At 43.1% G+C, this 24361-nt stretch overlaps 2 protein-coding genes across 9 annotated transcripts in view; one reads left to right on the forward strand and one right to left on the reverse strand.

Annotated features, from left to right (window-relative positions):
* Positions 1-18306, forward strand: gprc5ba (G protein-coupled receptor, class C, group 5, member Ba). Its single transcript, XM_034711560.1, is given in 9 exon segments — positions 1-920; positions 10856-11140; positions 11143-11591; positions 11593-11665; positions 11668-11715; positions 11718-11738; positions 11741-11878; positions 12087-12214; positions 14828-18306. Coding segments are annotated over 8 exon segments (1185 nt in total). The 5' UTR covers positions 1-920; positions 10856-10857; the 3' UTR covers positions 14873-18306.
* iqck (IQ motif containing K) overlaps positions 17766-24361 on the reverse strand; it is a 22663-nt gene continuing 16067 nt past the window's right edge. The window contains exons 9-11 of one of the 8 annotated variants that reach the window (XM_034711557.1): positions 22713-22777; positions 20559-20667; positions 17766-18519 (exon numbers count right to left, since the gene is read on the reverse strand). In XM_034711557.1, the coding sequence (XP_034567448.1) occupies positions 20644-20667; positions 22713-22777 (89 nt within the window). In that variant the 3' untranslated portion in view covers positions 17766-18519; positions 20559-20643. Of the gene's footprint in view, positions 18520-20097; positions 22778-24361 lie in introns of those variants that run through there. The other 7 variants (XM_034711552.1, XM_034711556.1, XM_034711555.1 and 4 more) reach the window with 7 other exon arrangements.

Raw genomic sequence — 24361 nt, forward strand, 5'->3', positions numbered from 1 at the left:
AAACAGGACTGCAAACTAGAGCGAAGCAGGTGTAGCATTTAGAGAGTCCTACTCGCGCGTGCAGCCTGTTGACATTTAGACAACAGATTTATGAGGCGTGTGCGTTTTGCATGTTTGTGTGTGCAATAGGGAGAGGAGAGCGCACCACTGTGCGTCCACGGAGGATCTAATAAGGTGGTCCCTCTGTCCGACACCAATTAATTTATCGGAGGGTGAAACAGTTTAAGGGCGGAGGACAGAAGGAGCCAGGAGAGACTGTGGCGGCTCCGGAGGGCTGTCACTTTGTGTGTTTGCGTGTGTGTGCGGAGAGGGGGATTATCAGTGCGCACGTTATGCGGAGCGCAGTTTTTTGTGATGCATTCAGTCGGGAGATGTGCGGAACGGGGCAGGCAGTGACTGTCAACCGGGAGCTTCAGTGGCATAATCAGCGCAAAGCAGGAGAAGAACCGGCTGGTTTTCTGGGACGCACCGGTTCTGCGCATCACAGGATTTCGGACTCTGAATATGTTTTATTTATTTTTTATGAAGGCTCCTTTATTGGTGCAGAGTGAAAGTCAAAGATGCGCACCGCTGAACAAAGGATTTAGGGGGCAACAATCACGAATCTCGTACACATTATAATCCCGACACACCCCGGCGTGCTGCGTGTCCCCCCGTTTTGACTTGTCTAGGGTCGCCATTCATGCCCATTCTTCCTCTGAGGACAACGGAGACGGGCTGAATAACCTCTGGTTTCAAACCTAGAACAGGAGGAATCATCTGGGCTGATCGCGCACGAGTCCATGTGGATGGAGAGAGAATACGCAAACACCGCGAGCGCAGCTCAGTCCGAAATGTGACATTTTTACTCTGCCTCGCACCGTAGCTGACATCTGTGCCACTGCCTTCGTTCTCTATCGGATCTGTTTACATCGATTAAGGTACGTGCTTATCACCATGTAACCCAAAGGATATTGATTAGTCAAGATCGGGGGCAGGGGAGTGTGACACCCTTGTGAAGATGTGTGCGCGTGATATATTTCAGAGGGTAGGATTGGAATACTCAGGGGTGTCTTTTTTTTAATGCATTGTTGTGTGTGGCTGTTTAGAGGCTAATCAGCACTGATGTGGAAGTTGCATCAATGACAACCCCTGGAGACAGGCGATGTCTATGCACCAACTGCAGGTGTATGTGTGTGTGCGCGTGTGTGTGTCTGTGTGTGTGGCAGAGAGGGCACGCAGCAATGTAGACATGTTACAAGATGTACAATCACACACAGGGCCGGGCACATTACGGCCTTGACCTCGAGGGGCAGTTAAAGAAACCATATTAAGCTTATTTAAGACATGACCACTGAGGGCTTTGACCGGTGTGAAATTTAATCACCGGTTGGCTGTGGCACATTTTTCTCACGAGGATGAAAAGGTTGGTCTCTTTTCGCTGTGCCTCCATTTTTCACTCTACAATGCATTGGTTGTATTTTAGGAGTGTCAGTCACTGCTCCTTTCTTTGGCCCAAAGGTTAGATGTCATTCTTTATATTTGGATCACCCCCCTCACACACACACACACACACACCACACACACACACACACACACACACACACACACACACACCTCTGTAACAATGCTGCTCCCTCAAACAAACACACTCTTCTGGAACCCCCCAGGGACCCTCCCATGTGGATGGTATTGTTGAGAGGGGGAGCTGTGCTGAAAAAAGAAAAGAAAAGAAAAAGCTTTTTCTAAATGTGTTTGCATTGAGCTGCTCCTTAGGTCAGCTAAACTGAGGGTGTCCCCTATAAGAGAAGTGTCCACCCCTCCTTCCCCTCCCACACCGGCTTTATAAACAAGAGACACGGACCTGATCTAGCAGTCCAACAAGGAAAGAAATTGCACTTAAATACCCACTTGAACCCAATTAGACAATGGAAGTTTGTATGTGAATGGAAGTCAATGTATAGATTGACTGTTGTTGAATAGACAAGATGATTTATTAGCCTTCAGCCTCTGTCAGAGCAGTATTTGTGTTCTCAGAAAGCTCCCGGGCCCGTTTTCGAAGGTTCTGTTTTCCATCATTAATCAATATTCAGTAGAGAGGAGCTGCTTACTCTCAGGCTACACTTTCATGAGTTAGTTATCTTCCTCCTGGGAGAAGAGGATGCCACAGTATCTCCTCAGGGCTTATGCCATATGAACCTTGTTTGGATGAGTGAGTAGGGGGGGGGGGGGGGGGCTTTATATGTTCACATGACACAGCTGAGTGTATGAGCTGGATGGACAGACATTTTTATGCACAAAAGTGCTTTCCCACTTCTTTATAATATAGGATATGATGAGATAGAGTTTTATAAATATTGCAGGGAAATTCTAGTGCCAAATTGGAACAGTACCAAAACAAAGTAACTGAACCGAAGTAAGACTTATGGTATCAAAATACCAGAACAGGTATCAAGATAAAGTGAAACGGTTTAAAGCTCCAGTAAGAGGCTCTCTGTTTGTGTTGATTTTTGTACCCCCTGTAGAAAGTGATACCTCTTCTCTCTATGCTGATCTTCCTGCTTTTTTTAGACATTCAAACTTATGGCCCACCCCGAATATTTACTGTTAGACAAGGGTTCTTCTTCACCTCGTCTCCTCTGACACCTACCCCCTCGCAGTGGTTGCAGGCCTTAGTAATTACAATATAGAACTTGTCAGTCTTTTTGCTCGTGGTCTTGTTTGCTTTTTTATGCCATAAAGAGGCATCAATGTTAATTTCAGTCTGTTTCATAACCAGCTGAAAACTCCTAATAGGAGCTTTAAGTAACACTTGTGATGAAGAGCAGAACTACAAACCGGAGTTAAGTCATAAAAAAGAGGAAGGTCAGAGATATATTTGCTTTAACCATGATGGCTGCCCTGCATCTCTTGGGAATGTTGGCTGTGCACGCCCTGACAAATGAACCCTGAGCTGTCTGAAGATGCGAGTACGCACATGACCTGAAGGGGCAGTGTAGAGGCAGAGGGGATATGACAGGTCAGCACAGCAGCAAGAAAACAATGGCAGAAAGTTGATCAAACATGTTCACAATTATCCACAGCTTAATATGTCATCGCCACTTAGCAGTGACAAACATGCCTATCAGAGTGGTCGAGATGGATAAGTTCCATAAGTCGACATGGAAACCTGCAAAACTAAATGGAAAAAAAATCTGGGACTGTAACGTTTGTGCACTGTGGACAATGTTGGAGAGGACATTGAGACATTGTGTTCTGTCACTTGATCATCAGTCCACAGAGCTGGCTATGAACCTTTTGTCCTTCACTGAGAACAGTTTTCAATTCAGATTTTTGCTGTGACTATATCTACCCCCTGCACATCCTTCACATGTAGTTGCATACAGTTGGAGCTCTCTGGTGTGCCCTCTAGAGGTATCCTCCAATAACATGTGCAGTGCATAGCCAATTATGATAATAGATATGTTCATGACCCAGCTGGTTGTGTACGTTAACGAAGTGTTTAAATTAAGTATTCCAGCCTCACCGTTCCAAAAGCATCAGGGGACAGCCTCCAAATGACAGCACTAAAATAGGACTTATGGTACCCGAATAAGAGCTGATGTACCAAAATAAGAGTAACAATGCATGTATTTGCAGCCAACTCTACTCTGCGCACACACAGAGATATAAACTCAAACACACACACACTTGCTCCAGGCACTCAGCTCGCTCCAGTTCTTCCATCGCACATCAGGCTGTTCCTCCTGCTCCTCTGATGACCAATCTAACCAGATTGATCTTTTTTTGGGCTCCTGTGATCACCCTCCTCTCCTCTCTTCTGTCTTCACCTCAGTAGATCCCCTCACTTCATCAATAATAAAAGATGCTCATTGATATCACATGTAGGCAGAGCACATGAAACCTGAGGGCTGGGGCTTGTTCCAGGGTGCATATTTGGAGTTTGGGATGTCTTCTCATCTGACTAATCACACCGCCATAGTTGTTGTTGTTTGAAGAAGAAGAGGAGGAGAAGGAGGAAGGTGGTGGGGGTGGGGGTAAATGCACTGGGGCTGTTAATTGTTAAGTCAATTAGCATATGGTCTTGCTGTGAGCACAGTCACATGGTAATGAGGCCTAATTAGGATGTCTCGGGGTGTCTGAAGAGGCTGGGGAAAATACTTCCACTGTCAGTTTTCTCCATGCTGCAGCCAACCAGGAGGCCTGCACAGTGAATGGACAAACCTTTCTTCAGTCTCACCATTCAGTCCCTTTCCACATCAATTTAAGCCTTGCTGCTCTCAGTCTTTTTTCTTGTCCTCATGGACTCCTTTTCTATATTTTAGCACACTCATACATCACGCACGCCTTGACTTCCACTGTGCCTCTGCTCTCTTTCCTTACTTCTTCATCCCCTTTCATTCCTCTTTTTTATCTGACACCACCAGCTGGGAGGGATTGGTGACGTCACACTGAAGGCTTACAGACGTGTAGAGATTTGAGACACAGTCAGACTGATCAGATTATGCATGTAATTCAAGGTTATTGTGCATTTGATCTGAAGTAGGAAGTTGGAGGAGTTTTCCAGCATTTTGCCAAATGCAGTTTTTTCCTTTTTGTTCCAGAAAAAAAAGTTTGTGCAACAAACAGTTTATATCTTGTCAGCATGTAAAAAAAATAAAGGCACTCTATAAATTAGTTGTACTGCTAATGGCAATTTAAGTGTAAACTGTTCAGAGGAAACATGTATTAAAGTGTCTCTTTGTTGCTTTCATGTGATGTCATTTTATCAAAGCAAAAACACAGACATTTCTCAAAATGGAGCAAGGAAATCTCGTGTAAATTGGCCATGCTTTTGCAATGTTCTGTGTAGGAGGTCCCCGACTTCAACTGAATACAGATTGGAAAAGAAGGCCGTCTCTGGAAAGTCACAAGTTCAAGGATTACAACAACCATGTGTCCTGTCAAAGTGTCCTTGATTAAAAAGAGCTCCTCTCTGTGTTGGACGAGCTAGGACAATGTCCAAATAAAGAAAACACATATCTATTCCTGTGTTTCAGACTCTTGTTCATGTTATAAGTGGTGTCCAAACCTCTACTGCGGATAAATGTTAAAATGCCAGCTTGGTGACATAAAAAAAAACACATTAACAAAGCATAAAAGACATTTCAAGCCACACTTTTTACCCTAGAAGCAAATACAAGCGGAATACTCTAACTCAAGACGTTAAAGAGAACTCAAACAGAAGTTACAACTGACAAAAACATCTCTGAGATTTCTCCAGTGACAGACTATTATAAGAGCATACAAGTTTATATGTGTTTTAAATCCAAACTAAATCTGATGCAGCGTGAAAAGACATCCAGTCAGCCCCTGTTAATTTAACATGACTGATTTCTAAGGCCTATGTAATCCGCACGTCTCATGCAAGATGTAAATTTATGCGCTGACGGAAAAGTAAAGGTCTGTTAGTGTTAGAGAAAACAGTGCAAGAAACATAAGAGAGCAGCTGCTGGGACCCGTCCTGCAAATGACCTGCTCACCCCAACAGCTGGATGAGTGTGTTTCTACACACACATTTTCTCCTCAACTGTAGTCGGAATATAAAAGTAGGGGTAAAAATGTGAACGGAATGAGTCGTCAAAATGCAATAATCCCCCCAATTATCACCTTCTTAATTAGGCAGCATCTGGTTGTGCGCTATGTCTGATAATTACAGCAGGAGGTAATTGTAGCTAGATTTCCTCATCCCTTCCAATCCAGCCCGGAGCAGATTTAAAAGACTGCAGTGCTGCACATTTGCACTCTCACTGCCTGTGATCCTGTTGTGTGTCAAACAGCAGCAATATGGAATGCACAGTGCATACTTGCCACGTTCAGCTCCATGTGAGAATGTGGTGCCCCCTCACACAGATGCATAATACATGCCACCAGAATGTGGTATTTACATGCAAATAGCGCCAGCACACAGGCGCTATGCCAGCCAGCCAGCCAGCCTGTTGTGTATGTGCATGCGAGACACGTGCAGCATGAATACATGTAAACCCCGGCTTCGTGCAGAATACAAAACTAAGATGGACCTCTCGGGTGCCAGCAGGCTGCTTTGGCACAGAGGAACACGATGCCTGAGAAACAGTAGCCATACAGCAGAACTGGCAAAGGCTGGATCCTTCCCCCGTTACATAAGATACACAAGAAGAAAGGCAAACGGGGGAGGGAGGGGGAGGAAGGGGCACGAGAAGGGAAGAACAAGAAGCCAAAATGGAAGGGAGAAGGTTGTGTTTGGGATTAGAAGGAGAAGAGTGGAAAAAGGAGGGAGAGAATGTGAAGAGAGGAGGTGTGTGAGGTGCATCTTTCGCAGCACATCTTCAAATGTAGCATGGAGATGAGACGGCAGCTCTAGAGAGGTGGCATTGAAATCCGACATAATAGAGGATTTTTAAATGGAGGGGAGGACAGAAATGGCTGCATGGAGTGGGAATGACAGAGAGAGAAACATGTCTAGAAAGACGGGAGGGAGGGGAGGATGAGAGGGCGACAGCATCCTCTGTGCAACACAAAGCGGAAGGCCATGCTTGCTCGCTCTCTCTCTCTCTCTCTCTCTCTCTCTCTCTCTCTCTCTCTCTCTCTCTCTCTATCTCTTTTCACATGACTCACATTAGTGAGAAGCAGCGTGGAGGACTTGAGTGTGGGCATGTGTGCTGTAGGTGTGTGTTATGTGCTGTGTGTAGTACAGGTTGCCTATGCATTGGTGATTTTGCACGTGTGTGTGTGTGTGTGTGTATGTGTGTGTGTTTGTGTGTGTTGTGTGTGTGTGTATGTATGTGTGTGTGTGTGTTTGTGTGGTGTGTGTGTGTGTGTGTGTGTGTGTGTGTGTGTGTGTGTGTGGTGTGTGTCACTGGCAGCCCCTTGCAAAAAGCAGAAGAGCCACCATCTGTGCAGAAGGCTGTGTCTGGGTGAGAGGGTGAGTGAGTGAAAAAGCGGTCACATAGTAGCATGCAGCCTCAGCCTCTGGGAGTGTGTTCACTTGTCTCAGTTTTTGGTGTTTTTATAGGCTGTGTCATCAGGAAGTGACAAAAGACGGCAGCAAAGAAAGACAAAGAGAGAAGTGCAAAAAAATAAACTAAAGAGGAGCTGTCTGTGTGGCTATTTGAGGATGAGTGAGCTTCTTTGTCTGAAATCATGGATATCAAGGGCTGTCTATAATAAAACAACGTGATTAATGTAGGATTATGGATGCATGCTTTAGACGTGTGTTTTTGTGCAACCTGTGAAGATATGCATGTTGGTGTATGGTGTTTTTGTGTATGTGCAAGGCTCCAAATCTGTGTTTTGTGTGCGTGTTTTGGTGACTCATACCTCCATAAGCACTGATGGATGTTAATGTAGCACAATCAAAATAACCAGCGGCTGTGAGCTTCTGCAACCAGGAAGAACGCAAAGGACAGGAAGCGACAGGCTGAAGTAACGGCAGGAAATAAGGGAGGGGGGAATTTTAGTAATGAGGAGGTGTTCGGAGGAATTTTTAGGGTGTAAATCTCTGAAGGATACATGAAAGAGCTCTTAGCAAATGAATATGCAAAAACACACATATGCATCCTTCTCTGCTGTTCCCTCTGGGGCCTCAGAAATAAATGATGATATTTCAGAAGTTGTAAACAAACGCTGACTTACAAAATATATATATATATATATTATGGATATTAGGACAGATACATCAAAGCCTGTTTATATAAATAGATGAAAGTATCTGAGTGTACTGTGTTTTATGAGGATGTGGAAATTTCAGAAAGAATCTAAATCTCTGAATGTATACTTTTTGATGAAATGAGAGTCCACTCAGAAACAATGTTAAACATTATTGGCAACATTCAAATGATGGATTTTTTTAACATTGTGATAAAGCACATGTATAAAATTCCCTTGTTTTGCATTTCAAAATAGTTTTTAATCCATATTTACAATGTAAAGCTATAATTACCAGTGCCTTGATCTGGGAATCAATTTTAAGTCACATCATGACTAACGCGGTCACGCTGACAGCCCTGTTAATGGGTAGCACTTTGTAAATTAGTATCCTTTACTCAAGTAAAATAGTAACACAGCAGTGTAACAATACAAATAAAGTCCTGCTTTTAAAATTTGTTCTGGTTAAAGTGACGTGGCGTTTCCTCTGGATGTCAAAAACCACTCACAGTGGAGGCAGTGTAACTTCAGTGTGATGGGAATGACAGGAGATGTAATCCAGTTTTCAAACGTTTAATGAAAAAAGTTCAGATGACATGGTGTCACACTCTAGAAAATCAACGTGTCCCTGTACTTTGCACTGTTCTCCATCTCACTCTGCAGCTCACTGCACATTCCACCTGATGGCACTCATTAAGTTACAGAGAAATCTCTTAATTTGCGTTCACACTACAAGGCTTAATGCTCAATTCCAATTTTTTGCTCAGATCCGATTTTTGTTTGCCTGTTCACATTACCATCTATAACGTGACCTGTATCCGATTCCAGTGTGAACTGTTTGCGGCTCGGAACTGCCCCGCATGTGCAAAAGAACAGTAACAATGACGTCACATGCAGCTGTTTCACAAACGTAAACATGGAGGAAGTCAGCATTTTCGCCTTTGTTACAAAGTTTTTTGTGCAGTGGGAGCCGGACAATGAATGACCGGTTGCGGAGGAAGTGTCACCCCAATTATAAGGTCCAAGACCTCGCTGTCCCTCCATTGACTTGCTCCATCGTTGCTATCCTTCATTTTTGCAAGGCTACCGCCATGCAGAATTGTGACGTCTGTTGCTATAAAGTGACGTGAAAGTATCAAATGCGCATCAAATCCGCCTTGGCTGTTCACACTGAGGTCGCATTGCAAAAAATTAGATCTGTATCTGATTCAGTACCACATATGGAAGTGGTCTAAATCTGATTTGAAAAAATCTGATTTGGGCCAGATTTGAGTGTTCACACTGCCTCTAAAAAATCTGACCTGGTCACTTAACCCCCAAAAAATCGGATTTGGGCCAATTTTGCCTGCAGTGTGAACATAGCCAAAGATACAATTATATTTTCCTTATGGCTATACAATGGTGAAACCTTCAAACTTCTCTAAAGCCCCTCAAAAAGTCTAAAACCTCCAAACTTCAGATAAGTAGATACAGTACATTTCCATTTTCAGAAACTGGAACCATGAAGTTTAAGACATTTTGGATTAGAAAAATAACCACATTGATTAATTGGTTTTAAGGTATCTACATTTCCTGTTCATAAATCAATGAATCATTTTAGCTTATAATCTATAATACGTTGCTGTAAAGAATACTCTGTAATTTGTTTTGTACTGTAAAGAGTATCTACTGCTTTTAAAATATAAGCAAGAGAACAGAAAGTGTTTTCCTCTGAAGTTACATGAGAAGAACTACAAAGTAGCACAACAAGAAAATACTCAACAGCACTTGTCTTCTACTTCTTAGAAAGTGTTAAAAGTCAGATACATAAAAGTGACAAACCATACAAACAAAAGTAGGTCTAGTCTATTTATTGCAGATTCATAAAACATCTTCCCACTTCTGCTTCTATTTTCATGATCAAATAAATCACAGTGTCTCCAGCCCTGTCTCTCTCTGGCTGTCTGGCCCAGTTATTAAGCTCCAAGCTGGAAGGAGTGTGTGTGACCTGCAGTTCTGGCTGGTGTGTATTTAAATCTTCCACTCTCCCCTGACGGGCCTGACCGTGTAACTCTCCCTGACTTACTGGCAAGGAAAGGGAGCATGAAGCAGGGGATATCCAGTGTTCTTTAAGTGGTATGTAAATATTGTGGTACAGTGTATTTGTGGACTGAGGGGGGGGGGGGGGAATGAAAGCAAGACTTAAATTACTCTGAAATAAACAATCCAGAGTGTAGCTTTAAGGCATTAAATGTTCTTTATAAGAGCAGATTGTTTGACTCACAAATACATGAGGCAGCTTGGAAAGAATTTCTGTTGCAGAGAGACAGAAACCTGGCACAATGACGCGTTTTGTGTGTGTGAGAGAGAGACATATTGTGGTGGCTTAAATACGGATCAGCCTCTCATAAAACACACAGCTTGTCAGGTGAAATGACAGCACTGATCATCCCAGCATATTTCAATGGAAGGAGTGTATTTGTGTCTGACAGTTGTGATGAATAAAGGAGAATGCAGACTCAGAGACAGAGACAGAATAGATTTTGCTCTGTGCTTCTTCACTTGGACACAAAAGTATGTGAGTGTTTGTACGCGGAGCTCCAGGTGCTGCAGTGTATTATGCATCACCTCTCGCCTTGCTAGATGCTCTGAGATGCCTGATAGTGAGTAGAACTGCTTGTACACACAAGTTTTCCTCTCTGTATCTCTTTTTTTTTCCAAAAAAATATGCATGATGCGGCAGCTTTCCTGTCAGGGGCTCGAGCAGCCAGCTCACTAAACCAGAATGGACAAATAACATACCTGAAACTTTCTTTTGGAAGCACTGTCAATGCTCTGAATGTGAATGAACTGAAGGCAGCTTATCTGGACTTTTCTAGGTTGGTTGGTGTTTTTCCCTGCAAAATGGAGCATCTAAAAGGTTCAAAAACAGGCAGGGCTGTAGGCAGCGTGGGCTGTTGTGTGTTTGGAGGCTTCTGTCATTCACCCTGCATGAACTGCCGTCCTTTGTTTCCTCTCTAAAACACAGCAGTGGCTGTCTGTATTGTCATTCACAGGCAGATAATAACAGTGGGAATGACTGACTGCTCAACTCTGCTGCCTCAAAACATTTCATTACGTGAACATCTCACTCACTTTCTCTATTTCTCTCCCCTTTCTCTCCATTCCTCTGACTTTCTCAATCTTTGCTCCTTCATCTCTTTCTGACTTTCTTCTTCTGTTGATCCCCCAGACATGGCGTTCCTGCCGGTCCTCGTCCTGCTGCTGCTCTCTGCAACTCATCGTGCCACCAGTCAAGACTCTGAGGACTCTGATGCTCTCCCGAGAGGCTGTGGATGGGGCCTTGTGCGTCCCTACACCCTCCTCTGTGACCTGGACTCCATATGGGGTGTGGCTGTTGAGTCAGTTGCTGCTGGTGGGGTGCTGACTGCCATCTTGCTTGCCCTGGTTCTACTTTGCCGTTTACACCACATCAGTGAGGCTGAGAAGCGCAGCGCCGTGGGACCCATCCTCCTGCTGCTTTGGGCGTCCTCGGCTTGTTCGGCCTGAGCTTTGCTTACCTGATTGAGCAGGATGAGTCTTTATGCTTGCTCCGCAGGGCCCTATGGGGTCTCCTGTTTGCCGTCTGCTTCTCCTGTTTGCTGGTACAAGGTGTCCGCCTGCGCAGGCTAGGCCGGGAGCGCAGGAGCCCTGGTGGCTGCGCCCTCACAGGTCTTGCACTAGGTCTTAGCGCTGTGCAGGGCATCATCGCTGCAGAGTGGCTACTTCTGACCGTGCTGAGGGAGGGGAGGGCTGCCTGTCAGTATCTACCGATGGACTTCTCATTAGCCTGCAGCTACGTGCTAGCCCTCCTCCTAGCTGCACTGGCAGCCGCCTCTTTGGCTTTGTGTGCAAAAACACGCCAGTGGCGCTGCAATGCTGTCTGGCTGCTGGTGACCTGTCTTCTGTCGCTGCTGCTGTGGGTGGCCATGGGTGGGCTTCTATCTGTACGGTAACGCCTGGCTGGGAAGGTCCCCAGACTGGAATGAACCGGCATTGGCCATCGCTTAGTGGCTCAGGGATGGCTGCTGCTGATCTTCCACGCCATTCCTGAATCCACATCTGCCTTAGAGCTCCTCACAGCCAACTGCCCCAGATTACTTTGACACCTCCCAGAACTCGACACGGATGAGAGAGACCAGTTTTGACGAAGACATCCCTCTTTCTCATAGACAGTTTGTGGAGACCCAGGGCTACGGAGACAGCGATGAGAACATGCAGTACGATCCAATATTCAGAGCAGACAGGACTAATATGTGCAGGCAGATAGTAGGTGGAATGTAGGCCAGAGTGAGTAATAGATCAGGAAATATTTGCATGTGTGGCAAGAAATAAGCACTGGAAGATATTTCTGTGTTGCAGGACTACACAGCAAGTGTTCTGTAGCAGGGACATTAACGCCTGACCTCTTTTGTCCCTGTATTTTTCAGGCTTGAGGAGTGGCGGTGGTCCCGGGCAACATAACAGTAACACTGGTGCGAGGCCCAGCGCTCCTTTCCGCAGCAACGTGTACCAGCCCACTGAGATGACCATGATCCTGAACGGGGGAGCGGTGAGTACATCCTCCCAGTCACAGGTACACGCTGCTTACACGCCGCTCTCTCATTCGACCACGCCGACAAGACTGCATGCACATTTGTGCGTTCCGGACCGCACGTCATTGCACAAGAATGAGGGAGAGGTATGAGTGTGTGTGCATTATCAGACTGAAGGTGCATGTTCATGAACCTGTGTGTATTTATAGCTTGTGGGCACATGCATGGATGGGTTTGACACAAATGGTCCCTCATCTGGCATTGATTTGTGTATGTGTCAGTGTGAAAGAGCTCCTATGTGTGTAAAAAAGAAGCAGGGATGCTATCTGTCCCCTGAATGATGCAACTGTCTGCCGGCTTGTCACACCTTTCATTACGCAGGAGTAATGGCCACCCTGGCTGGCACAGGTGAACTTATTTCCAGCCTACCACACAACAACACAACACATTGTCTGGACGTAAAAGTCCTTACACTTTCTACTGACTGAAATTTCATGTGTAGAAGTGATGTCGTCAAGTAAAAGCAGAAAAAGATGTCAACATCCAGTAAATTTCCACAAAGAACCTTCATTAAAACTGTGAAGCTAAGCCCAAGCACAAGAATTAAAGTGCTACGCTCTTTTTTAATCATATAGGAAAAGAGAATGTGGTTCACCTCATGTTTTGTAGGCAACATTGCCCTCATGTACTCTTACTGTCAGCATTACAAAGGCAATAAACGTGTCTGAAAGATAGAAGATGTTCCTTATCGCATGCTGCAAAAAATGTCATATATCAAATCACTCTTCCATGTCTGGATGTTTGGATGGATTTTAGTTTGCTCTTTCTGCGAACAAGTCTCCATTCAAAATAATTCAGCTTTAATTTGCACCCAAAATGTTAGCAAACCTTTGTTTCGAATCTCCAACGCAGCCTTTATAATTTTTGACCTGTAAAGGGGCTCAAAAAGCAGCAGAGACCTTGTAAGAAATGTTTTACCACCCCTACTGAGATCCTGATTTGAACTAGATTCATAGTTTGAGAGGACTTCTGTATGTCCTGGAATGTGATAGGTGATTTGCCCTGGATTTTTTACTTTACAAATTATTGACATGGTTGAGTCGCAAAGGATTAAAAACACAGACGTCCTCTGAAATTATTACAAACCATCAGAGGTCCCCAGGAAATACTACTCCCATGTGAATAGAGGTTCAATCAATAAGTAAGTCAGAGTCCTCTCCATCTTCTCAGTCAGAATGCAGCCAATGCTCGACTCTGAGTCTTAGTCTGAGCCATCAGTTAGGGCTGGGCGATATGGCCTAGGAATAAAATCCCAGATTTTTTTTTACAAAAAACTCAATTTACGATTTTAATCGATTTTGTGTTTTTCTCCTGAAAAAAGAAAACTACAAATGACTAATAACTAGTTTTGATTTGATTTTATCGATAAAATTTGACAAAGGCCAACTGAATTTCCCCTTAAAGGTACAGTGTGCAGTACATAGTGACAGAACATACTTGCTCGGAATGGGAAACAATATCCATTGTACTGATATTCCTTTTTTGATGGTAAAAACTTGACAAATGGAGTATCATGCTTATCATGCATCACAGGAACTTATTTTCATTAAAGGCCACTGTTATTTCATGGGAGGGGGTGGGCAAGGAAGTGTTTCAGTCTAAAATTTGACTGTTTAGACATTGCTAAATAGTATATGTCCACACACTGTACCTGAAAAAAGTAATAAAAGCAGCGGAGGAGGTTACGGAGAAAATCTAGATTTTCTTTTGTTTAAATCGCCTGAAACCAAAATGCTAATTAATCCATAAAATCGCTTTATCGTACAGTCCTACCATCAGTGCTCGCATCCAAGTTGAGATCAAGTCCTGAAATTAAGGACTGGAGTCGGTCTCGAGTACTACAACAATGATGTTCAGTCACTAGTCCATGAGATCACAGCTCGTGCTAATTAACCTGAGAGATGGAGAGCAGAGACTGCTCTGCATAAAATTAATTTAACAGAGTTGTTTTGTATTCATCCTAAAGATGAGTCATATTGATTTACATAATATTCTCCACATGCAAACAGAAAAGCTTTGCAAAGGGCATGAAATATATTAAACAAGACATTTAGCTTTTAACAGTTCAAATGGATTCAATCAGATACATATACAGAAGCACAGAATTGAATAGAAGAGATAATTGGATACATGTATATTGGTTAGATAATAGTGTGAGTTTTCAGGATTGTTCGGATATGAAAGAGGTAAAATAAATTTCACCTATGTGACAAGATGTAGCTCCTCAAGAGTCAAATGAAAGCTGTAAAATCAGAGGATTTTAATTTGGTTTAGAGCTGGTAGGAGTTGGGCCAGGTCTTGTAGCTTGCTAAAAATGCTGCAAATGCTTCTGCTCGGCGGTGTGCATCAAAATGTGGTGCAGTTAAAAGGCTGCTAGAAAAGGGGAGGGTTAATGTTGACTCAGAGATGGTCATGGATGTTTTTTATCTCAAACCACAGAGGTATTTGCAGAGAGGCATGTAAATGGAGTACGCTCAGCCGCTGTATGCATGTGTGTAAAGATGCATGCGGGATTGTGTGATGCTATCCAGATTATTTATGACTTACAAACCTAATTTTGCCTTCTGCAGGTGCCCTCTGCTCCTCCAACCTACACAGGGAGGCAGCTATGGTGAGCGAGAGGATTGGAAAGAAGAAGTGTGGTCGACAACAAAGAGAAGAAGAGGAAGGAGAGGGCGAGGAGCGTGAGGTCCCCACGGACGAAAGGCTCGCCTGGTTGTACTGAACTTCAAAAACATGGACACCAACAGGGCCCTTTCCTTCTGTGTACAGACTAAAACACTGACTGCGTGCAAATCAAGTAACGTATGAGTGCGTGCGAGACTGAGAGAAAGTAGGGCATGGAGGACAAAGCTGAAGCTCTTCTAGCACACTAATTTCTAAAAGAAGGGTTGAAAAACTCAAAATGTGACCAGCAAGTAGCAAAACAAAACTGAAGCTGACTTAGATCTGAAAATATCACATGCGGTAGTTTTTTTTCTTTTGTTTGATTTGCTCCCCTGAGACTACAGCACTGTAAGCGTCCTTGAAAACTGTGAAACCTTTTTTTTTTTTTCTCTCTCTCTCTCTCTCTCTGTCTAGCTCTTCCTGTCAGTCAGGATGTCTTTTCTGCTGCTCCACAAAAAATGCTGGCACTCAAGTGGAAACATTTGGCTCTGTCCTCCATCCATCCACAGGGTAGGTGAAGACAGAGCACATGGGCAACTGTACAGCACCGCCCGCTTTAAAGAATCCAGCCTCTGTGGGTGTGTATGTAAAGTATATGAGAGGAAAACGTGTGTGTGCGCCCTACATCTCGTACAATAAGCCTTCCCTCTCTGGACTGTTACCCACGAACACTCCTCCTTCCTCCCTCTTTAAATCTATTTGCATTTCTCTGCACCGTCTGTGAATAGAACATTTAACTCCTCTCACCTCGCCTCATCCTCCCACCTGCATGGACACTTTGCAAAAACGTGAAACAAACTGTGAAGAACTGCAATCGCAAAAGAAGCTCAAAAGCAGCCCGGAGCACCTGAGCAGAGGGATCACAAGCTGCTACTGAACTACTGTTAAATACAATAACAACAGAGCAGAGAGGATTCTGATTGGACAAGGAGGGTGTCACTCATCAGTGGAAGGAGGCAGCGCTTCTTGAATCTAGGTCAGACTTTACTGTGTGCGGCTCTCCCACATCTCCGGTGGCCACTGGCGGTTTGAACCAGCTAGGAGAAACTGTCACTTTATATCATCAGGAAACGGAGTGAGGAAATGAATCGGTATCCTGTTCTTAGTTCCTCTATCTGTGTTTTATGTGTGCGTACATGAGTGTTGTGATTTTATGAGTGTCAGAAGGAGGGAGGGGGCGGGGTTCAAAGTCAAGGTTGCATTCTGGTGCTAAATTGTTCTCCACATCGCTTCCTCAGTGAAGCTCAAAACTACTGGTAAACAACACTGATGCAGATCCAGTCTTCGTATGTGAGTGACAGGCTATATATAGAGCCGAGGGGCTGGTGTGTTGAGATACCCGAGAGCCTTAGAGAGATCAGATTCACAGGGGCGGCGAGAAAGAAGAAGATCAAGTGTGAGAGAGGATGGAAAAGATGAGGAAGATGATAGCGAGAGATGGATTGAAGGGAGAGAAATCCCAATGACTTCCTTTAGTCAATCTGACGTGTGAGAAAATGGCTCCCTGGCCAGCCTGTGTGTGTGTGTGTGTGTGTGTGTGTGTGTGTGTGTGTGTGTGTATGTTTTTCGTGACATGGGGGCGGCGGCCATGCTGCTCTGCTCTATGTACTTGTCTTCTCCTTCCTCCCTCTTCATCCTCCGCTTGCCTCTCTGTGGTCGGCTCAAACTCGAGTCTCTGTGCCAAGAAGGACTCCCGTTTCACTGGAGTCTCCGTTTCTCGCCCTCCCCCTTCCACCGTGACACCAACTCTCTCTCTCTCTCTCTCTCTCTCTCTACACTGGAGAAGCTGTGTACATAGTATTGCTGTAAAGCTTTGCTTGCTTGTTTACTCTTTTTTTTAACTGTAGGCTTATTTTAGACACCAGTATCATATGACTGACTGGAGAACTGACTATTACAAACCATTTTTATCTGGGGACTTTTTTTTTAACTGGTTGGCGTTGTGCTCATACATTCGCTTGTTGTTCCTTTTATGCTTTTATTTCTCTCTTGCTGGTGTCTTTATTTTTTAAGATAGCTTTTTGGAAATCTTTTGCCAACACTAGATATGCTTATATTTTTATCTTTTTGTTTGATTAATGGTCAAGGAAAATATATGAGTTGTCATTTATAGGCTTTTACATTGTTCGTACCTCCTGCAAAGCATTCATAGTCGAGACAGTGGTCCAGTCTTTGCCGTCACAGTTACGAGGATACAAACAAACTACAGGATTCTGATTTTGTTCGAAAAAAACAACAGCAGCTGTGAGTTACTTCTAGCACTTCATGCAGTAAACTACAAACTACTCTGTGATACTTTAAGGATTAAAAAAAGAAGAAAAACAGAGCAGGGAGGGCTGAAAAAGTCAAGCCCTCCTTCAGTCATTTTTCGTCTTACAGCCAACCTCGACTAAGAAAAGACCACGTGTCACATCTTAACTGCTGCTGTATGTTTATGTCTTACCCACTGGCTATTCTAAAATAGGACTGGTACCAGCCAGCGAGCTCTATGCCCAAACAGAGCGTGCCATGCTTTGTCAGGCTCTGTTTGGGCCCTGCCTGGTCAGAAACAGACCATAGATCTGTGTGTGGTAACCCATGAAGAAGAACTGTCCTCAGGGTATGGGTGGTCAGTATGGTGGGGAGGTTTCAATTCTTGTGATGATCTCACTCAAAGTGGAATACAAAAAAAAAAGAACATGTGACTTTGTAGATTTTGCACTTGTCGACTACCTATCTGTGCATGCTTATCACCATTTCTACATGTAAGACCTTTCTCAGATGTACTTTTGAATACTAACTCTATTTATGTAAGGGTCATGTGACTGCAATCATAATTTCAGTGTATATCAGATGACACACTTATTGTCTGTGCTTTCTTGAACACAAAAGAGAGCGGGCTCTTAAGAAGCAAAGAGATACAAGTCAGGGGAAAGCGGTCCAAATAGTTTGAGTCCCCAGAAAGGAACAAAACGCCATCAACACTGGACCTAAAAATAATTTCCTCTGTTAGTTTGAAGACTGGAGGGGAAAAAAGAGAAACTTCTGGTGGTTTTCGTCTCTGTGTGTAAAATCAAATAGACTGTGGTGAAATTTGCACAAAACTTCTATATGTTAAGTTTGTCATCCCCGGACAGCCCACTGAACACCCGTCGTCCCTGGGTTTGGCATGTCCTTGCCTGTCCTCTCCTGATTTGTCTTGCCTTCAGACTGTTCCAGCGGGGCAGCTGACAGGGGTGATATTGGTTTTCACAGCTGTGACTGTGCAGTGACGCAGCATGCATATGTATAGAACTTTATTCCCCTGATTAGATAAAGAAAAAAAACTGTTAACTCTCGTTTCTGTAACCAAATCAGGAAAAAAAAGTTCAATAAAAGTGTCATGTTTGTAGTTAACTTTTAACTGGATGTTGTGTTTTTATTCACCTGAATCTAAAACTTCTTTTGTGTTTGTTGACTTAGAATGAGCTTTTTATGTCTACAGAAGGAGTGGGTCCCCTTCCAAGGAGGCTGGCATCTGGCTCTGCTATGTTTGTACTGTAGCACAGAGTGGACAAACTTGCAATGGCCGCATGCTTCTTTTGTATTTTGTGGATGGCCATGAGAAATGCACCGACTGAAAGACAATGAAGAAGAAGACAAAGCGGAGAATGGTTTGTGTTTTGGGATAAGAATTATATTGCTGTTTTTAATAGAAAAAACTTGACAATTGGAGGGTCATAATTATCATCCATCACAACAGCAAAGGACTTCTGGAACTTCACCAACAGGAGCAAGGGAGCATTTCCGTCTAGTATCTGACTGCTAGTTATCGCTAAATGCCCCCATTTCTACACACTGTACCTTTAAAATCAGAGCAAAGGTGACACTTGATGTAAGAGACCAAAGCCAGTACAAATATTTGAGTAGTTAAGTGACATTAAAGTGATCCTGCACACGTCAATAACACTATTTGTTCATTAGTTTGTTGTTCCATCAAGATCCAAATTAATTTTTAAACTTCAGGGAAAATATCCTTTTATTAATTTGAAAGCTAGACTACTTCTAAACTACTTTTGTTAGCATCATATTACCAAAGGGGCATAAGAATGACACCAAATCTCTTCATCCAACTCTGAGGAATGATGCAAATTAAGCATTTTCAAAAATGTCAAAACTTTTCTTTGAAAGTCTTAATCAATATTTTTAAGGCAACAATGCATCAACAAACCTCATCTTTACCAATCCACAACCTTTGGTGTTAAAAAGGAAACCAATGAGGAAATGCAGAAAACTGCAGTTTGAATGTCCTGTAGAGACCAGCAGAGCCCAGACCCCTTCATTCAACTTCATGACAACTGTACGTGTGCATACATTTGCATAATTGGAGGTGTTGCTGAGTTAGTGGACAGGTGGGTGTGTTGTAGCTGTTTGCCAGGAGGCTTGAGGCCCACCTCAGCTCCACCTCTTTTCCCGTTTCCAAAGTCTGATTCAGTCAGTATTTCCTCTTCAGACACCAAAAGGTGAGGTTGATGAGACTACAGTCATGTTTTATACAGTCATAGATTCTCTACAGTAGTTTGAGTTTAGGCTGCATATTTAGCAATCCTGCCTTCAACCGTTAGAACAGGGGTTCCCAAACTTAACAGCCCACGACCCCCAAAATATAGGTGCCCAAGGCTTGCGACCCCCTCTGTCCCTCAAAGCGATTTGATGTGTCTTCATTTAGCTGGTCTGCAGAAAATTAGCCTACCTATATGAGCATATGTCTGTGTTTCCTGTGCCGTTATGAATTAACCTACCGCTACTGATGCTTTTGATAATTAACTGTTCACTAACCCTAAACTTAGGAGTCATGTGGCAAAAAGAAAAGCAGAAAACTCATTACATTTTCTATTTTCAAGGCTTTATTTCAAGTTTAGCTACTATTTTTGTCCATATATTTTACTATAAATGGACAAAATTGACTTTTTTTAGATAACTTTTGTCATTCAACTTTTATTTTTTGTTTCATTTTTTCTGTATTTCTTTGTTCACCACAAGTTAACAAATTATATATAATTAATACAAAACCAACAAAGAGAAGAAAATATAAATAAATACAAAAAAATACAAAAATAATAATAATGATAATAAACAAATAATAATAATTAACAGAACAAAAAAAATGAAGATAAACATGAGAAAACAAAGAAAATAAACAAAAATAATGAATAATTTTTGATAACTTAAAAGAAAACATTCTGGAATCTCATGACCCCCCATTTGTGTCTCGCCACCCCCAGGGGTTTACAACCCACACTTTGGGAATCCCTGCTTTAGAGGCTATAAAGAACATTAAATCACAAACTAGGTTAAAAAAAGTCAGGAGCTCATGCTTAGGATTTTAGCTAAGCACATGCAAATATACTCTCCAGACTTAAGGTCTCTCTAAGTAAACTTGTTTATATTCTAACACTCATTCAGCCATGAATCACAGCCCAGAACATGCTGTTTTCAGGCTCTGCTCTGACGCCCTGGTGCCCCCTCCCTCCTGCGGCTGAGTGATTTAGTTTCAGCCAGGTCTAGTGCTGCCAGACTCTGTGGAGCTGGCTGCACTATCAGATGTCCCCAGAATGAAATGGGGCTGTTTTATCACTTCACCCGGGAGCAGCTGTCCTCCAGGCATCCACATACCTGCAGATGGAGATACATGACCCTCCCTGTGGCTCACTGTGAGGCAGAGTGCATCAGTGCCTGGGATGGTCAGAGAAGCCGTCCATCAGGAGGCCGCAGCCCTGCCTCTCTGCGGAGACACAGAGGGGGAAAGCAGGAGTATCCTCTCAGGTATGCTGGGTTCAAGAAGTGATGGAAATATGCCAGGAGTGCACTCTGGTCCAGCAGTTTAATGACACACAAGCGGGAGAAGAGAGTGACCGCCTGCACAGTCGTGTTGGCATGAACAAAAATATGAAGACAGAGCCAGTGGAGCAGCAGGAAGTCTTTCTATCCACAACATTTTGCTAATCCAATTGCATTAACTTTCCATGGCAGAGACGTGACATTTAAGAGGATGTTTGATGGCTTTGAGGTGTAAAAAAAGGGGGGGAAAGGGTTGGAGCGATACAAACTGTCTGACATTTAAACCTATCTTGCAAAAGATTGAGACCACACAAGAAAGTATTCACAGAATAAACAAAACATTCCAAAAACCAACAACCTTCCTATCCAGAGATAGAAATGGTGGAAGTTTAGAGGGCAAGTTTGTTTTTAGCTTTTACATCAATATTCAAATATTTACATATAGCTTTGTTTTATACAAGTGCAGCTAAAAGAATCAGGATATTGTGATAGAGCTCAATATTTTGTTCGGACTTCTGGTTCGGACTTAAACCAGAAGACGATCATCAACGCCCTCTACAAGGAGATTAAACCACAGAAAGTTGGTGCTGAAAAGACTAGCTGTTTTGCAGAGTGCTGAACCGAAACGTGTTAATAGAGAGCTTACTGGAAGGGAAAAGTATGACAGAAAAAGATGCATGAGGAATAGGATGACTGCAGCCTTGAGAGAACTGTCGAGAAAAGTTCATTGAACAACCTGAAAGCGCTTCACAAGGAAGTGGACAGAGCTTGGCGTCAGTGCATCAAGAGCCACCATGCACAGTTGTCCTTAGGAAAGAGGCTGCAACTGTCACATTCCTGATATCAAACCACTCCTGAACCAGAAGACAACGGCAGCAGGAGGCTAAGGAGAAAATAACTTAACTGTTGCTCAGTGGTCCAAAGTCCTTTTTACGTTCAGAGAGTTTGAGGAAGACAGGAGAGGCGCAGAATCCAAGGTGTTTAAAGTGTCCACAGTCTGTGATGGTTTGGGTGCCATGATATCTGCTAGTTTTGATCCACTGTGTTTTATTGAGTCAAAAGTCAACAGAGCCATGTACCAGGAGATGTATGATAAACAGTATGATGTGCCTTCTTAGTTCTGTTGTAATATAGAAAGCTTTATTCAGAAATTTAGATTTTCTTTTGCTCTGTTGGAGTTGCTGTCAATCACTCAGTGATCTCAGAGAAGTTTTTTAACTCTCAGTTTGATATCCTCTGTTTCTCTGACAGGGTAATTTCCTTTTCTGATACACAGGACAGAAAGTGCTTCTGGCCACGCAGAGCCACCTTTCAGTCTGACCCCAGATTGTGGCCTGAATAGAAATGCTTCAGCCTCTTGGTATGATATATATTGCCAAGGAAAGCAGAAATGACAAGGCGAGGAAATACGAGTTGGTTATCATCTGGCAAGATATCAGCCTGAGGGGCTGAGAGGAAATATTAAGTCTGTTACAAGAGGCCTCCCTCCAACAGTATAATATGTGATCCGTGCTATATGGTGTTCATTTGTTGGGTGAGACTCGTAAAAGGGAAGTGATCCATCAAAAAGGCAATGAAAGCAATCAACTAATTAGACATGGATCTCGGACCATAAACCCCTGTGTGGCCATATCCAATTGGTTACAGGCGTTTTTAATGGCTTGTTTGACGGATCACTTTGGTCAGTTGACATCAACCTAACAGAGTTTGATGGCCTTTAAATACCAGACAAACCTTGTACACACAGCAATGATTTCAGTTAATAGAACCGCTGGTCGGGTTGAGGTTTTGAGTTTGAAGTAAAGATGGAGATACTGCAGTCAAGGACGTGCCAGGCTCCGATGCAGTGAGGTAATCAGCCACTGGTAGAGCAGAGGCTGTTTTGTCCATGCTCCACAGGCCGGGGGTCAACAGCCACTCACCAGCCTCAGGGGTCATATGGGTGGTGGGTGTGTGAACCACAGTGCTTTGAGGAGAGGGGGACACTACCTGGATGGACACTTCTGGCTTGCCAGGCTGAGGGCTTTCTGGAGGATCAGTCATGGCAGATCCAACTGGAAACAAACATACATACATACATACATACATACAAACAAACAACAAACAAAGAAACAAAGAAACAAACAGTTATATATGAGAAATGCTTATGCTGCCACAAAGCTCTCAGAACATCCCCAAAATTTTAATCAAAACACGCTGACAAAGCTTTTCCTGTCAGGCTCTTACATTCTTTATGTTGCACCACTCTGTGTTTGGAGCACATATGATGCAGAAAACAGTAAGGTAAGCCCCCATTATCTTTTGAAACATCAGAGGAGCACTGTTTTATTAGGCACTTTATTAAAGTGTTTGAGGCCTAAGATGATTGCCAAATTATTTTGTCAAAATCTTTGAATTTGTTTTTCCTGATGAAAATTAAGAGGAAAAATACTCTAAAGGCCTGGGCTGTAAAACAGTGAGCCTGTGTGACAAACCATTACTCAGCCAGTTACTCTCTCCTTGTGACAGCTGTGAGGCTATTGTGGAGGCCTTTTGTTATCAGCCAATGACTTTGACATTATGGAGGTAAAACTATGCTGAATAGACTTCTATATTTGGCTATTCATGCCACAACAGGAGGTTCAGACAGGTTGTAAGAAATGTAAGGAGTGAAAGTTATGCTCTATCAACTCTCAAATGACTGTAAAGTAGTTTTGAAAGGTTTGATTACAGTTGGTTCACTTAATAACATCTGTAAGATGGGAGGTGTGCACAGATGCCGTTCCTTAGTGACTTTTATTATGTGAAAGTTATATCTCAGTTTCCAAATAAGGTGCTGCTGGGGTTCTATTGTGACTATGACTGTGATGTCCCTAACAGTGACAAATAAATCAGACAATATAAATGCAGAATTGTGCTAGAGAAATATTTCAATGCAACTGACATATTTCTAAGTATGGCAAAAATAAATATGAATCAACTTGTTATTGAGGATATAATTATTGTATTAAAGCTGCTGCTGGTAGGAATGGTGTAAAAAGCGTTACTTTTTTCTGCTGGGTTAGGAGAAAAGGTCATAACGCCTATCGGTACTCATCCGTAAGTCATTTGAGACTTTTGCGAAATCTCTGTGTTTTCCAATGTCTTTGTATCAAGCATTGTTATTATTCCCCTCGTTCCCGTTATGATGGACCAATCATAGCTAATCTCCGATCCTCTGTCCTAGTTGGTTATGGGGCGTCCCTACTACGTCCTCCGATTGGTTATGAGTACGGCACTATCATGACTGCACACGCCGATCTGTGTTGGGGGACTAAAAGGAAATCTGGTTGGGAGGGATAGTGTCGACATTCAGTCGAAGTCCCTCTCTCTGAACAGATGTTTACTCTGTGACTACCAACAGCAGCTTTAAGTAATAAAAACTTGATTTTCATTCGTTTTTGTGTCGTTAATAAACCGACATAAAGGACTTCACAGCTGTGTAATAACATGGATAAATCCTATGATACACTAGCAACAAAATCAGGTGTTCTACTCTGACTTATCAGGAGTTCTCTCTGGTTATCTACTCTGATTTAGGCGTACATGGACTGAAGGTAAACACCCAGCATGTCTGTCAACAGTCAAGGACGGTCCTGTGGTGATTCATGAGCTGCTGA

Source organism: Notolabrus celidotus, chromosome 20, assembly GCF_009762535.1.
Source record: "Notolabrus celidotus isolate fNotCel1 chromosome 20, fNotCel1.pri, whole genome shotgun sequence".
Classification (NCBI taxonomy): domain Eukaryota; kingdom Metazoa; phylum Chordata; class Actinopteri; order Labriformes; family Labridae; genus Notolabrus; species Notolabrus celidotus.